This window comes from Phlebotomus papatasi, chromosome 2 (assembly GCF_024763615.1).
Source record: "Phlebotomus papatasi isolate M1 chromosome 2, Ppap_2.1, whole genome shotgun sequence".
NCBI classification, from domain to species: Eukaryota; Metazoa; Arthropoda; class Insecta; order Diptera; family Psychodidae; genus Phlebotomus; species Phlebotomus papatasi.
The window spans coordinates 54,674,986-54,691,332 of NC_077223.1; the positions used below are offsets into that span (position 1 = coordinate 54,674,986).

Below are 16,347 nucleotides of genomic sequence, written 5' to 3' on the forward strand. Positions count from 1 at the left end.
ATCAAGATACACAGGATGGATGAGTTTCAAATCCCCAGTTCAGGTTGTAAAAACACGCAAAACACGCATAATATAGATACATTGAGAACATCACAGGTAGGGCTACTTCTTGAGCTTCCGGAAGTCTAAAAAGCCTCCTACCGTCGGGTACATTGAACAATTGGCCTAATCAGTAACCCACCAAACCACTCAATTAATGGCCTGCTCAGTCATCTGCAGGCACAGAAACTCCAGGCGACTGTTTATCTCCCCAATAGTTGACTTGGCACTCTTACCCACTTCCTTGGACGCAGGTTTCGTCGTCTCCGTCGAATTTTGCTGTCCCAAGACACTGCTGAAGGTCGGCGCTGCTGAAGTAGCGCTAGCTGCCGGAGTTCTCTGCACATTCTCCTTGTTGAAGTAATTCTTAGCCCCCATGAGGCTATTTAGGCTATGCCTATGGTAGGTTGGGGTAGTCTGGGTGGGGAAGGCGTGCTGTGGGAGATTGGGTTTTGAAGTGGTGAAGTTAGGATATGACGAAGACTTGCTATAGTGATTAGGTGTCTGATGGTGATGATGTTGCGGTGCCCCATGATGCACTGGATGATACTTAGGATCGGGATCAGGGTAAGGGGTCTGCTGTAGAGACAACGGGTAGCAGGGAATTGTCCCGGTGGAGTTTTTGCGGCTGCATTTATCGCTGGACTTGTGAGGCTTAGCACTAGGGGTCCACCTACAAAAATTCAAAAAAAAAAAAAAAATACAGATAATGATCCCATTTCATCTCCACTTCTGATAAGTTTTTGGAGTTCATTATAACGGCGTTATCACACTTGCACATTAAAATTTTAATGTGATTCATATTAATTATCACTTGTGAGCGTCAAAATATGTTATTTGTGTCTTATTGAGTCACTTAATATTTGGGGTTTTTCTATTTATTGATAAAGAAGTGGACTTGGCTTGCAAAAATAAGTTTAAATTTACCTAAAGCATAAATATTTTTCACATTAAAAAATTAAAGAGAAAATCGCATTAATTTTTCGCATTAATGCTATAAATCAATTTATATCAAATTTTGCGGGCAAAGTCTACCTTTTTATCTACAAATAGACCAAATTTTGAATATAAAATGATTCAAACACACAAATTACACATTTGGACTCTCATCAGCGACAATTAATGTGAATAATATTAAAATTTTAATGTGCAAGGGTGATAACACAGTAAGATATGTGAAGACTAATTTTGAAATACTAGACATCCAGAACTTTGAGGCGCGATATATCCACTTCTCATATTTAGGCTTTTATCGAATTTGCAAGAAAGATAAGAAAAAACTTATGGTACGATAGCATTAAATAAAGATTTATTCTATTCAGCATTAAATTCTCTTCTAGTTGAGGTAAAAGAATTGTTAAAAAGATATGTAGGAGACCGGGGTACAATTAGCCAGGGGTAGAAGTAGACAGTGGATTTTTCTCGTTGCCCTTTAAATGTACAATGAGCAAAGTATTTTTTAATGAAGTAGGAACGCATCCCAATAGCTGGTCGAGAAAATTCCCGAAAATTTCAATGGCGTTACAATCGGGTGATTGGGGTGGCTAATGCATGTAGTTTAGGACCCTGCGTTTCTCTTTCTTATGAAATGCTGAATTCTTCAGGAATGCTTGGGATCGTTATCCTCTTGAAAAACAAACCCACGCCCAATAAGCTGAATGCATTGACCACCCCAGTGACCCGATTGTAGCCTCATTGCAATTCTCTGGGATTTTCTCGACCAGTCTCGACCAGTCGAGAAAATCCCAGAGAATTGCAATGAGACTACAATCGGGTCACTGGGGTGGTCAATGCATTCAGCTTATTGGGCGTGGGTTTGTTTTTCAAGAGGATAACGATCCCAAGCATTCTTCAAAGCTTTGTAAAGGCTTTCTTCTTAAGAAAGAGAAACGCAAGGTCCTAAACTACATGCATTAGCCACCCCAATCACCCGATTGTAACCCCATTGAAATTTTCTGGAATTTTCTCGACCAAATGCTTCGAGAGAAGGCGCCGAAATCAGTTCCAACCTTGGTGGAAACACTTCAGGATATGTGGGCAGAGTTCCTTCAGACATTTTGGAGAAATTGATCAACAGGATGCCTCGAATATGTGAGGCGCTTATCAAAGTTAAAGAAGTATTCTTTTAGGAGAACTGAATTTGATGATCTTATTCATTTTTTTAAAATAAAATAATAAAGTAAAAGAAATGAAATTGCAACAATAATAAGAAGTAATTTGAATAATAATAAAAAAATATATATGAAAAAGTAGAATTTGGGCTGGAAATTTTGATATTCAAAGAAGAAGCCCCTTTCAGAACAGATCACACCTGAAACCGACCACAATCCGTACCAAAAATATTCCCTCGGCATAATTTTCAGTTTTTCTGACTCTTAATAATATTTACTAATAGTATTTAGCTTATATTAAATGATTATTAAAAGATTAGATCAGTTTTAGAATGTGGGGCTACTTTTGCATTTTTGTCCAAAAAGCTAATTTTTGACTGATCCTCAAATTATAAATTTTTTACCCCAGGTATTCTCTCAAATCTTGTTTAAAACTGTTCTTAGGTTTATATATGAAACTATTTTAGTCAATAGAACTGGATATTACAGCGTTTTCCTGGTCCAAACTAGGTGTATTTAAACTTAAGAAGGTGTATTTAATGTTTTGAATGGTAGTGTACAAAAATGTCACAAAAAAGTCGGCTAAAGCCCTTTTCTTTAGCTTTAAGTGACATATTTAGCATCAGTGGCAAATTTAGCATATTTGGTGGCAATTAGTACCCCAAAAATGGCTATATCAACCCAGGCCGGGGCAAGTGTAGCCAATGTGTCATACTTTTTTAATTATCCTCTCTAGAAAAAGGCAAGGATTTTAGAGCTTTGAACTACACTGTTTCATATAGCCAATATCCTAATGCAACTAATGAAACATAAAAATATTAGACAAATCTTATCATTTTTTCACAAATCATGCTCGAAAAAAAAGCTTCATTTGCTGGCTAAAAGTACCCTGATCTCCCCTATGTATGGATGTATGGACGAAATAGTCAGGGGACCTTAAGTTTGGTATTGATCGAAAGCCCTAAGGCCCAGCTATAACATATTAAAATTTGAGCCCGATTGATGCCATAGGGGCGGAGCTGTTGAGAAAACAAAAAATAGATGTAGTCAAAATGGTGGAAGGAGGGGTGGGGGTGGGGGGTCAATGCACCAAGTTCCAATTTACACTCGATATGTTTTGCCTAAAATTCCAAGTCGATATCTTTCATAGATCAGGAGCTATTAAGCTCCAAAGAGCGGCCGGACAAACGGACGGACGGGAACGGTTTTTAGCCATCTATATATTCGTGATCAGGAAGTGGCCAAACACATTCTGGCATAGTTTGGGGCCGATCGGAGGACATGAGATTTTGTTAGAAATATAGTAGGTGAGATTGTTAAGAATCTCACCTAATAAGCTCTTCACTCATAAAATCATGTATAATAATGTTAATATAATAAGTATATACCAGGAGAACAAAGTTATAGAATTATAAAACCATTTCCACCAAAGAAAATAATTTAATTTAATTACAAGATATTTTTCACAGCGATAAATTAGTGATGGAATGAAACACTACGAGAAAAAATCAAATAGATTTTAGACACAGTTTGTCATTATTATTATTATTATTTAACAAGAACATTGTCCAACTCTACTAATGGTCGGATTGAAAAAAAAAACAATTTGCATTAAAAAAGAGATAGCAGAGCATCCTATATTTTGCAAAATGCACGAATTCGTGACGTAGACATACCTTAAGAATATGCCTTATTCTGAATAAATATTCTTTTCCCTTCTTTCATTTTTTAAAAATATTTTTACAGCACGTTGAAGTCTACATTTTAATCCCAATAAAAAAAAACAATAAAAAATTCTACTTTAAAAATTTTTGCCAGTTTCTCTTTCGTTAAATAAGAAATACGAGTACACTTATGACACACAATAATTATGATCTGCACTCCGCAATTCAGACATGTTGTGACGAGACACTCAAGAGAACTAGTTACATAGGGGAAAGGCTCATAATTTTGTCCAGTTTCTTATTTTGGACACTTTGAGGATAAAATTGGACACTAAAAATAAATTGATTAAAATGATGGATTTTTATTCCCATATTTGATGAATAATGAATTCCATCTAAATATTTGTTCTTTTTGGAAAATTTTAACACTAAATACGTTAAATTTTGAATATGATTTTAGTTGAAATTATTTTGTTGAAAATTCAGTGTGAGCAATTGCTTACGAGAAATATGACAAAACTTCGTGTTTACTTCAGTCTTATTTAGCTGTGATGAAGTACTAACAATGCTTCTTCGCTTTTTTGAGTGATATTATTGAATATTTATTGAAAATTGTGTTGATTCACGTTAAAGGTAATTTGTACATTTGACCTGAAGTGAGACTTGTCTTGTGAATTAGATTTCTCGTGTGAAAAATGGGAAATTTTTTAGGACATTCACCAGTGAGGTGATACTCCTTATTTTGGACAGGTGTTTTTCTCACGAAATTTCGTGAAATTTTAGCTTTTGTGATGACTAGGTTGGACAAATGCCTGGAGAAACAAAGGAGCATCATCTCTACGAAAGAAATGTAGCGAGAAATGCCTTGAAAGTCTCCCGGAAATGCCAGGGAATGAACGAATCCGCACGTACTTGGAGTACCGAAGTCAACTCACTTTAATGAATGATATGGAAAGTTTCCGGACTTCTTGTGACATTCTACGTTTCCCTTACATGAACAGGAAGAGGACTTGGTAAGATTGGTTCATGAAATAAAGAACAATGGGTATCCTGTTGGGGCAGATTAGCTGTCCAAATTTACAGCCAAGTTGTCCAAATTAATAACCAAGTTGTCCAAAAAAAGAGCCAAATTCATCTCTACATATCAATTCATTTTTAAACGTATTAAGACTAATTTTAGTAAATATAAGACCATAAATAGCTTGCTAAGTTTCTAAACAACCCTTCTGAATAGAGAGTAACAAAAAAGTCAATTAGTATCGAAAATATCGCACTTCAAACTTGAAACATCGATGCTTATAAGAAGACTGGGCAAAATTATGAGCCTTTACCCTATTAGTCCGCCATTTTGTAATATTTTTTTCGAAAAGAAATTTTTAAGTATTTTAAAAATCTATGAACTGAACATAGACTAAAAATTTCATTATGCTTGATTGTTTTTTACACGTAAAAACATTTTTTTTTAAATTAAAATTAAAATAAATTTTAAAAAAGTAAAATAAAAGTAAAATTAAATTAAAAAATAAAGAAGAGACAAAAAGTGTCCAAATCAGCCCTTTTCATCTATATGAGAATAATCCAGACATCATAAATAAATTAATGATTGTGATAAAAAACGCTTAGTACTATTTTACGAGAGTGAATTTTTCTATAAAAGATTGAGCTCAAAAAACTTTGTTAATAGTACGTCAATTGTGTAGCAGAATGATACAGTTATTAATTACAAGTATATTTTTCATAAGATTTTTAGAAGTATATTCCTTACAAAAAATTGTGGGTGGAATGGAAGTGGATATAAGTGAAATACCCTATCAAATATCACTGCAATATTCTGGCCGTCATGACTGTGGTGGAACAATAATCAGTCCTTTTTATATCATCACAGCTGGTCACTGCACGTATGAATTGTAAAATCATTTGTAGAACATATTCACTAATATAAAATAAATCCTTTTTACAGTGCAGTAAAAAAATCAGATCGATTCAAAATTAGAGCAGGTTCTAACTTTAAATATAAAGGCGGTGTTCTAGTTACTGTCATTAAAATTATACCGCATCCAAAATATAGATATGGAATTAGCCATGACTACGACTTCACAATTTGTAAACTTATTAAACCTCTCGAACTTGGTAAAAATATTCAAGCAGTTAAATTACCAAAACAAGATGAGATGTTACATAACGATTCAGTCTTCCTGATTTCCGGTTGGGGTATGCTGGGTGAGAAATATCATGTATCAAAGGTATTGCGTGCTGTCTATGTACCCATATACCCAAGACACAACTGCTTTACACATTACAAAGCATATGATCTAGTTACATCAAGGATGATTTGTGCTGCCTACGATGAAGGCGGAATGGATGCTTGCAAACGTACAGTATCATTTTCATATTATTCGTTATTACGTATTTCACAGACCTGGGATATTGGGGCCGTATCCTCCAGATGTGAGAGTTTGATTTTATAGGAAAAGCCAACTCTCCGTGTGGAACTCGTCTATTTGGTATCCACGAAATTTTCGATTGGAAATTTTCTCATAAAAAACCGGGGAGAATTCTCGAGTGGCATTCCCGGTGAGAGTTTGATTAATTTACATAGAAAATATGCAAATAAATTAAAATATCGCATTTTTTTAAAGTTTTAAATGGTTTTTAAATGATTATTTATTTTAATAAATACAATTTCCGTATATTTATAATATTATAAATTTCAATGAAGTTTTTTTTTCTTAATAAACTGTGCAGGAATTTTGAACTTTTTTCTCATTATCTCTTATTATTTCTCTAACTTTTTGAGTTTGATACCAATCATTTTCCAAATTGTTTATTATTTTAATATTATTTTGTTTCAGCTCTCATAAATAAGAAAACTGTTGTGGCCATTTAATGATTAGATCTTTGAATAACCTATTTATATTCTTAATAAATACGAAATTAAACAGATTTTTAGCGGTTTTCTTGGCCATGAACTCTTTAAAACTCCTAATTTTTGTTTTAACTGAAACTGGAGAAAAAAGATCGCATAATTTATAGAGAGTTTATCGGGAAAAGGTTCTTTTTTTAGAAAGTTCAATTTGTTAGATCTCAAGAACCAACAAAACTAATATTTTAAGCAGCAAAATAATACCAGTTATTATAAAATTAATAAATGGATAATAATTGAACAAATATTTAAAAATCGTGTAGTTACGTGTTCTTCCTTAAATTAGAAAAAAAATACATTGAGTAAAACTCTTGATATTCGCATCTATATTATCCTTTTTATTCGACTTACAATCTAATAAAAATTGTACCTTCTCAATTGAAAAACTATTTACAATGCTTGAAACGCTTTCCTTTGGGTTAATAAAGTCTTTATTTGAGAAAATTCCTTCAAATGCTCCACATAAAATAGAAAAGAAAACGGATAATGTCTAGAATTTTCCGCGAAAAACATATCAATTTTGAATTTTACTCTTGAGTGATTGTATGTATATCAGTATCTACTAAATTTAAAACTTTTAATGATCTTTGTATTTTTCGTAGTTTGTGTATGTGTTCCTGTAGAGATAAAATCGGATTCTGAAAGGGAATAAAATTCTATATCTAAATTCTCTAATAATCGAATAATCCTGAAACTGCCATTAAAATATCGGAAGTGCGAGTGAATTGTTTATCAAACATTGCGAAAATATCATGAAAATTTGATGAGGTTCTCAAGTATTGCAAAAATGTTACAAAAATACTAGTCAAATCCGAAAACAATATCAAATTAGCGACTAAGAAAACTTTTCTTGGCGAAAACTCATAACCTCTTAACATTTAATATGCCTGATCGGTTGAAAATTGGTTCGAAAAATCACAAAAAAAAAAAAACAAGAAAATGTTAAAATATTAAAAAAATAAATAATAAGAATTATTGCTGAATTATATTGCAGAGAAAAATAAGGTGAAAATTAACTTTACACTTTTTTTTCTTTTCCGAATTTCTGTTGGAATTTTACTTAATATTTTCAAAAAAAGCGCAAATTATAAATGATAATTTTTAAATTTTACAGGAAAATATATATTGATATGAATCCAATAATCCTTGTCAAATTGCTAAAAAAAAAAAGAAAAATTCAATGGAAACTGGTTTTTTGTTACAAAAATATCTGAAAATTCACTTTAGCATTATTTGACAATTTTCAGAAAATTTATACAAAACCACAAGAAAATAAGAAAATCTTTACACGTATAAATACGTATTTATAGTTGATTTGGTGCAAATGCAAAGGGTCTTTCTTTAAGTTTTTTTACTGTAGTATAATATTAAAAAGAGAAATTTGGCATGAAATGCCGTTGCAGTCATTTAAGTGTTAAGAGGAGTCGCGATTAATAAATAAAAGCTTGTAACACTGTTATTTAATTGTTTATTCATTCATTGAATTCATAATTACTTCAGTATTAAGTGTTTTTTGCGAGCAAAAACAGCGCACGGAATGTCAAAAAACGATTTCCACAAAAAGTTCCACACGAAAATCTCACATGATTTTCTCCAATATTCGTGGATATGGAGAGCGGGAAGGTGGGAAAAATACGAGAAAATGTCACAGAGAGAAGCTCGCGTAAAATCTTCTCTCACAAAGTGGAAGATACGGGCCGGTCACGGTTTGGTTAGAATACATATTGCTAAGCCATCATTTGCTAAATTCTTATCTTTATGCCCTTTATGCCTTTCGTATACTGAAAAGTTAGCTATAAGACGGTTATAGGCATAATAAAGTGATATAAAACTTTTGTACGTTTATTTTTCAATTAATTTGTCTCTTGGTTTATTCTAAAGGCGATGTAACAATTTTTCGAACTGAAGAGAAAAAGGAAGCAGGTTGATATCCCTTACGACAGCAAAAAAGAAATGAAATGGCAATTACATAAAATAATTGGAAAAAAAATCAATTATAGCTACTTTAACCATTCATTTATTGATTAAAATCGATGCAACTGAGTTGGAAATTTCTTGACCATGCAAAAAATCAAAATTTAAGTAAAATCTGTTGAAAAATCAGCCTTAAGAATGATCGAAATTTAATCTTAAAATTTCAAAATGTAAATTTTTCCAGTCAGAGGTTATGTGTATTTATGAATGAATTGTTTATCAACAATTTACAATTCAAGCAACTTTTATTTAAATCTAATTAGACAATTCAATCAAGCAATTGAATTGAATCAGAGCAAATAAATTAAATCTAAATCGTGTGCGCAAATTTATTATTAAGTAGTCCTATTTGGCGCCTGTTCTTAGGTCTGTTAAATGCTTTAAGCTACCCACTACTCATGAAGTTACTCTAAAATATGTTTTTTTTTTTTTAAATTAAACAGTAGATTCAGGTGGGCCTTTAGTTAAAGATGGAATTCTCTATGGTGTTACATCCTGGGGATTAGGTTGCGGACGGAAAGGATTTCCTGGAGTTTACTCTCGAGTGGCTTCTGTACGCAAATGGATTAAAAAAGTTGCTGATGTTTGAAATTAAATTAATCGGATAATTGAATTCTTGACTATACAATTATGCAAATAAATTCATATACGGTAAAGGCTCATAATTTTGTCCAGTTTCTTATTTTGGACACTTTTAGGATAAAATTGGACACTAAAAATATTTTTTAAAATTATGGATTTTTATTCCCATATTTGATGAATAGTGATATCTATCTAAATATTTGTTCTTTTTGGAAGATCTTAATGAATTGTTTTTTTTTAAAGAAATATGACAGAACTTCGTGTTTACATCAGTCTTATTTAGCTGTGATGAACTACTAACAATGTTTCTTCGCTTTTTTGAGTGATATTATTGAATATTGTGTTGATTAACATTAATGGTGATTTGTACATTTGACCTGAAGTGAGATTTGCCTTGTGAATCAGATTTTTCGTGTGAAAAATGGGAAATTTTTTAGGACATTCACCAGTGAGGTGATACTCCTTATTTTGGACAGGTGTTTTTCTCACGAAATTTCGTGAAATTTTAGCTTTTGTGATGACTAGGTTGGACAAATGCCTGGAGAAACAAAGGAGCATCATCTCTACGAAAGAAATGTAGCGAGAAATGCCTTGAAAGTCTCCCGGAAATGCCAGGGAATGAACGAATCCGCACGTACTTGGAGTACCGAAGTCAACTCACTTTAATGAATGATATGGAAAGTTTCCGGACTTCTTGTGACATTCTTCCCTTACATGAACAAGAAGAGGACTTGGTAAGATTGGTTCATGAAATAAAGAACAATGGGCATCCTGTTGAGGCAGATTAGCTGTCCAAATTTACAGCCAAGTTGTCCAAATTAATAATCAAGTTGTCTAAAATTCGAGACAAATTCACCTCTATATATCAATTCATTTTTAAACGTATTAAAACTAATTTTAGTAAAAACAAAGACAATAAACCCTTGCCAAGTTTCTAAACAACCGTTCTGAAAAGAGAGTAACATAAAAAGCCAATTATTATTGAAAATATCGCACTTCAAACTTGGAACATCGATGCTTATAAAAAGACTGGGCAAAATTATGAGCCTTTACCCTATATATTTTTTTTTGCTTAAATTAGGAAACATTGGGAAGTTCACATAGAATTCTTAAAGGATTATTGAGATAACTAATACCTAAATAAAAAATGGAATTAACTGATAATAATTGGTCGTTTATATCAGCTAACAACAGTTTATAAATTAAATATTTATATTCACAGAGAAATAATTTGTTATTCACAACAAGAATTTAAAAAAAAAAAATATGATAAAAAAGCAGAAAAAGTGTTCGAATTTACCAAGAGTTTAAAAGCTTTAGTAAAAAGCGAAATATATAGTAACACAAGATTTATTTTCCTGTAAAATCGAATTGTTTTACAGCATCCTTATTAGCCTGGATGTGTCGCTTATTATGTAGTAAAATTCGCATTTCATAAATGTGTGCGATGGTGTGTCAGTTTCTCCAAAATATATATAACGACGGCTCAAATCGATACTATTGTAATTTGAATTAGACACTTTTAACTTTGATAGATGTTATTTCTGAAATTGAGATCTTTATCTGCTAAAAATTTGGTAATTATCCAATGTACGGGTAACGAAATATTCAAATGTTTTCCAAAGATAATAAGTATCACTATTTTAACATCATCAAGCATTTGCCAACTCTTCTAAAATCCCAACCACGAATCTCATGAAAAATTGTCATTTTGAAATGGTATGTAGTATTAAAAAACCTAATATATTTCTGATTCATGTCCCTGTTTCATGTACATAGATTAGTACAATAGCGGGGCTGTACATAGAATGGAATGGAACCGTGGATATATGTATATAAATTAGAAATATTAACGAAAATGGGAAAATAATGAATGGCTTTCCGTTTGTTTAAAATTAAAAAGAAACTGAGAGATAAGCAGTAAATTATCTTGAATTATTTTTTTACATTTATTTTTCGAACAAAGAGAGCAGTATAACTATAGGGGAGACTGGGGCAACAAGTCACAAATCGAAAATTTCAAAATTCAATATCTGCCAAGGTAAACAAGATAGCGGCTCAAAATTTCTTCCATAGACAGCCTCCATTGACCTTCTTCAATGTCGTAAGTTTCTTAGAATTCGAACAAGTAATTTAGAAAATAAAAAAAATCGAAATTTTTAGCCTTATTTTTGAAATATTTTCCGTGCAGGAGACATCAATTATTAGCTACTTATTTTAAATTTGATGCACTGGTGAATATTTCCCAAATTACCTGGATATTCTTTGAATACGAATCCGATATCTATTTTAGAATTTTACAAAGATTCTTTTCTCCAGAAATTCTTTTATTAAAAATGGCCACTTGGGGTAAAAAGTAACAAAAACCGAAACAATTTCTGATGATCCACGGTGAAAAGAAACGTCAATGCTATGTGTCGCCACTTGTTGTTTGCATTGGTCAAACGATTTGCAGTCTTTTGTGTGTGTGTGTGTTTTTTTTTTGTAAAATAGCTTAAAATGCGTTTTTCTCGCTCAGATAGAGAAAACGGAGAAAAAGGTGTTTTACAAAGGTGTAGAAGAACTTGTGGGTATAAGCCGACGTTAATTGCAATCAATAATAGGGAAAACCGGAAGTCGTCGGAACAAGAGACAAGATATTGAAAAGCTCTCCACAATATACGCAGCCTTAATTGGAGCAAATGAAACGGATGGAATTTGATGGTATTTTAGGGGGAGTATGATCTCTGCAGATCTCTGCAGAGAAAACAAGAAAATAATTCAAATCATCAACGGTCAAAAAATCTCGAATGTAAAAACCGTTTCTTCACCTCTGGACTCCCCAGTACTACTAACAAAGAGAAATTCCCAGCAAGATTGAAGACGAAGAAAAAGATCCAAAAATTGTGCCAAATACAAAAAAAAAAAAAAAAATTATAAAATACAGTGTAAGAAAAGTGCCCCCATTCCCTTTTATGCCCTGGTGTAATCCTGACCAAAACCCTGAACGAGTCTCAGAGAAAGATTGCAAGACTTGAGTGAGTTGTTAGAAAATTGTTAATATTTAAAGATCCAAATAAAAACGGCTCCTTCTTCTTTTTACTCCAGCCACTGATGAAGGCTTGGAGACCGAGCCGAAAGCTCTGATGATAGTTGATGTGTTTCCCTGAGTGATTATCTCGTCCCGACGACTTCCGGTTTTCCCTATTATTGAGTGTAGAAGAACAAATTTCCTATGAAAATATGTATAATCTAGGTATTTTACTTAAATTTACGGAATCCCGTAATAAAGCGAATCAAAATATGATAGTATCTTATGCCTGATACTATTTGCCCCAGCATTTTTGAGAATGATCACAAAATTACCTTTTATAAAACAGCTCGATAAATATATTTCCTTACAAAATAGAAGAAAATGACTTTCACAGAGTTGTAGAGCAATAAATTTCCTATAAAACTATGCTAATTAGAAATTTCGGAGGTGCACCGGTAGCTTGTAAAAAAAAATAAAATATCCGTTTTGTTACATTTTGACCCAGTCTTCCCTAATCTCTTGATTTTTTCATCCTCCAAAATTGCCACCTTTCACCTCTCGGGGACCATTTTTTCTGTCCGTCATGATTTTACCACGCCTAGAGCCCAAATGATTAGAGATAGAACTCAGCCTTATTGGAATTTCCTACAAGTCTCAATCTGATCTAACCGGTTATGAATCGCTAATGAAGCAATTATTTTTATTTTATTTTAACATTCTTTTAGGCCAATTTCCGGGTGGTCAATCGGTATAAATCATTTGTGAATTGGTTGTTAAATTGTTTAAATAATCAAAGAGAAATTACATTTGGGGTACACTGAGAGAAATCCGAAAAAGTTAAAATAACATTCTGGAAATGTTTATTTTACCCTGAAGTATTGATCCGAAATCGGTGTAAATATTATGCTTAGGTGTATTAAGGGTTAAAGTTACCCTCTTTCGTGTTAATTTTACACTTCAAAAGGTGTAAAATTAACATTAAAAAATGTTGATATCTTTTTACACATAAAAAGTGTTAAAGTTATGAGGAAAAAAAGTTAATCGCATTCCCGTTTTTTTTCTCAGTGTAATCGAATTCACAAGTTCGAACATTCTACAAGGCTGAAATTTTTTTGCAAGTCCATTTTGAATTAGAAATTTGGCAAAGTAAATAAAGAAGATTAGAAGGAAATTGAACTAACCTTGTTTTTCCCATGGTGCTGATTGGAGTCTTGCTGTAGTGTCCTTTGGAGGAATTTGCTGATAATCCAAACTGCATCTTAATTTTGGACATCTTGTATTTGAATTCCTTCAGTTGATTCGTTTGCGCCACGAAGGCATCATTGTGCAACGCCTTCTCTAACACCCACATGAAGGCTCCAGTACTCTCCTCATCACCCTGCCCCGCTGCTGCTCTACTAACTAAAAGCCCAGCAATCAGTTCGATAACTTTGTACAGTTGCGCTGCCACATCATCTTTGCCATAGTGATTGACAGGCTTCATAGGCGTCAGCACTACATTGGCCAATTCCTCGAGAGCCGGCGTCAGAAAGGTTTGATCCTGAAGCAGACCCTTCTCGATCTCTAGCAGCCGACTGTGACGTTCCCTCAGTTTCTGAATGCAAAGGACCAGTTTATGTCGAGCTCCCTTTGTCACGCCCAGATTCTGTAGGTGCTCTTCTGTGATGTCCATCATCTGCTCGTAGGTGATGTTGGTAAACAGCCAAACATACTTGTGCAGTCGTAGGCTCTTGAGCCACTGTCCAATTCCACTCATACCCGACTGATGAGCAGGATGCTTAATAGAGCTGGGTCTAAAGTCATCCAAACGCGTCTCTGAACCACCAGCTGTGAGACTCTGCACCCCATGGGCACTTTCCACAGTTGTCAGGGAAAAGCTTCGCGGTTTCTGCATCATCTGGGCCAAATTTTCAGCTGAGGCCGAACTCGCAGTAGCCGCCTGTCCAGCAGCTGTCGTCAAACTGTTACTCCTTCTAGTTTTCAGTACCGCAGCAGCTCCATCGAGGAAACTGGGCACAGCCAGTAAATCCCTCAAAGTCAGTGATTCAAAAGCTATCTTTGTATTGGACTTATTTTCGTCATCAAAATCCAGAATTTCCGTACCATTTTTCGAGAAAGACACATCCTGATCATCCGAGGGTGTCTCATACAGCGGACCCCCTCCACCCGTAGCCTTAAACTCCACATTCTTTCCAATAGTCTTCCGAAAATCTTTCAGAGGCGTCGCACCGTCATCACAGAAGACACCACCCCACTTTCCGCCTCCGCATTCACCCTTCCCTGTTGCCGGACTTTGCCACAGTGTAGAGGTGCTCGAATTTGTGCTTCCTCCATTGGCGTCCAAAAGGCAATTGGACTGGGATTTGCTGCTGTACGGAGAACTTATGTACTCCTCCAGATTGTGCATCCAGTGCCCAAGAGATCTATCCGTTGATAAAATGGACCACTTTAATTTTTTTTTTTTAAAGTACTTTTTTTCTTTTTCATTTTGTCAAATAAAACAATTTTTTTCCAATTGGATGAAACATGAATTGAATGAGGGAAATTTTATTGAATGAGATTTCCTATGAGTATCACGTGAGGCGAAGCAAAGACAGCTCTTTTCTTTTGACAAGACAAAAAGACTTGAAAAGCCAGTAATAAGCCAAGATCAGCTTATAAAGGTGTGATTCCTTCGTTGCAAATTCGGATTGTGGTAAACTCGAACGATATTTATACATAAATAATGCAAATTTCGTTTAAATTGTATGTAACTTATTATCGTTATTAATGAGGAAAATTGGATGAGAAATGTATAAAAGTGTCTGAAAATCTATAAAGTAGATTGTCTCTGAAACTATTAGAGATAGAGGCCTCAAACTTTACATCCATTTAGAGCCTCTTTCAAGCTTGATATGTGCAAAATTTAACTTGAAAATAAAAAAAAATTTAATTAGAAATGCATAAGTGTCTGAAAATCTTTAAAGTCGATTATCTCGGAAATTATGAAAGATAGAGGCCTCAAACTTTGCGTACGTTTAGAACCTCTGTTAGCGACCCGTGAGAATCCGCGAAGATATTCGTAACCCACGAGAAATACGCGTCTCGCGAAAATCGGCGAAAAATTACGCGCCCCCCGAAAATCCTCGTAAAAATTCGCGCCACGCGAAAGTCCGTGAAAAAATACGCAACACGCGAAAATCCACGAAAATTCACCCCGTAAAAATCCACGAGAAAAATCGCGCCTCGCGAAAATTCGCGAAAAAATACGCGTCCCGCGACAATACGCAAAATAATTCGCGCCCCGCGAAAATCCGCGAAAAAAATCGCGACCCGCGAAGATCGGCGAAAAAATCGCGGATCGCGAACTGTATATATATCATCTTACAAATCTTCGAATATAGGCTCACTATGTAGAGAGAGAGAGAGAGAGAGAGAGAGAGAGAAAGGGAGAGTGAGAGGAAAAGCTTGTCCGACGCCGCTTCTCCTGCTTTTTTTCCTGCCTTTCGCAATTAGCAAATTTTCTTAAAATTGAAATCTTTAAAGTGAAATATATTGAGAACTGTTCGACGAATGTCTTAATTTTTTTTTAAATTGGTCTACATTTCTGGACTATAACATAAACATACAAAAAATCAAAATCGCATGCTTAGATTTCGAAATAAACTACAAAACGTGATTTTTAACCGATTTAGAACCGGTTTTTCAAAAAACTAATAGCACAGAAATCGTCGTACGCGTGAGTAGATATATTTTAAAAAAAATTATGAAGATATCTCTTTCCAAACTAGAGATATTGCGTACTACGGACGGCCGGACTGCAGCCGGACCTGAAATTGCCGGCTTATGATTTTCGGCATCAGGGATGCTCAAAACATATACCCTGTGAATTTCAGCTCGATCTGAGCACTTTGAGAAAATTCGAGGATTACAATAGGTGTGATTACAAGGAATCACACCTAAAAATTAATGGAAATTGCAATTTTCTCTTGGAAACTCACAGAATTAAAAAGTAGAAATAAAAATTGGTAGCGGGAAGTGGAGGACGTTTAAAATAAGTCT

General features: G+C 34.0%; 1 protein-coding gene across 3 annotated transcripts in view; it reads right to left on the minus strand.

Moving 5' to 3' along the window:
* Positions 1–44: 44 nt before the first annotated feature.
* The window catches only part of LOC129801725 (protein Smaug), a 28,084-nt gene continuing 11,781 nt past the window's right edge, over positions 45–16,347 (minus strand). For all 3 annotated transcript variants that reach the window (XM_055847018.1, XM_055847017.1, XM_055847016.1), the window contains exons 4-5: positions 13,488–14,729; positions 45–712 (exon numbers count right to left, since the gene is read on the minus strand). In XM_055847018.1, coding sequence (XP_055702993.1) covers positions 190–712; positions 13,488–14,729 — 1,765 coding nt within the window. In that variant the 3' untranslated portion in view covers positions 45–189. The remainder of the gene's footprint in view (positions 713–13,487; positions 14,730–16,347) is intronic.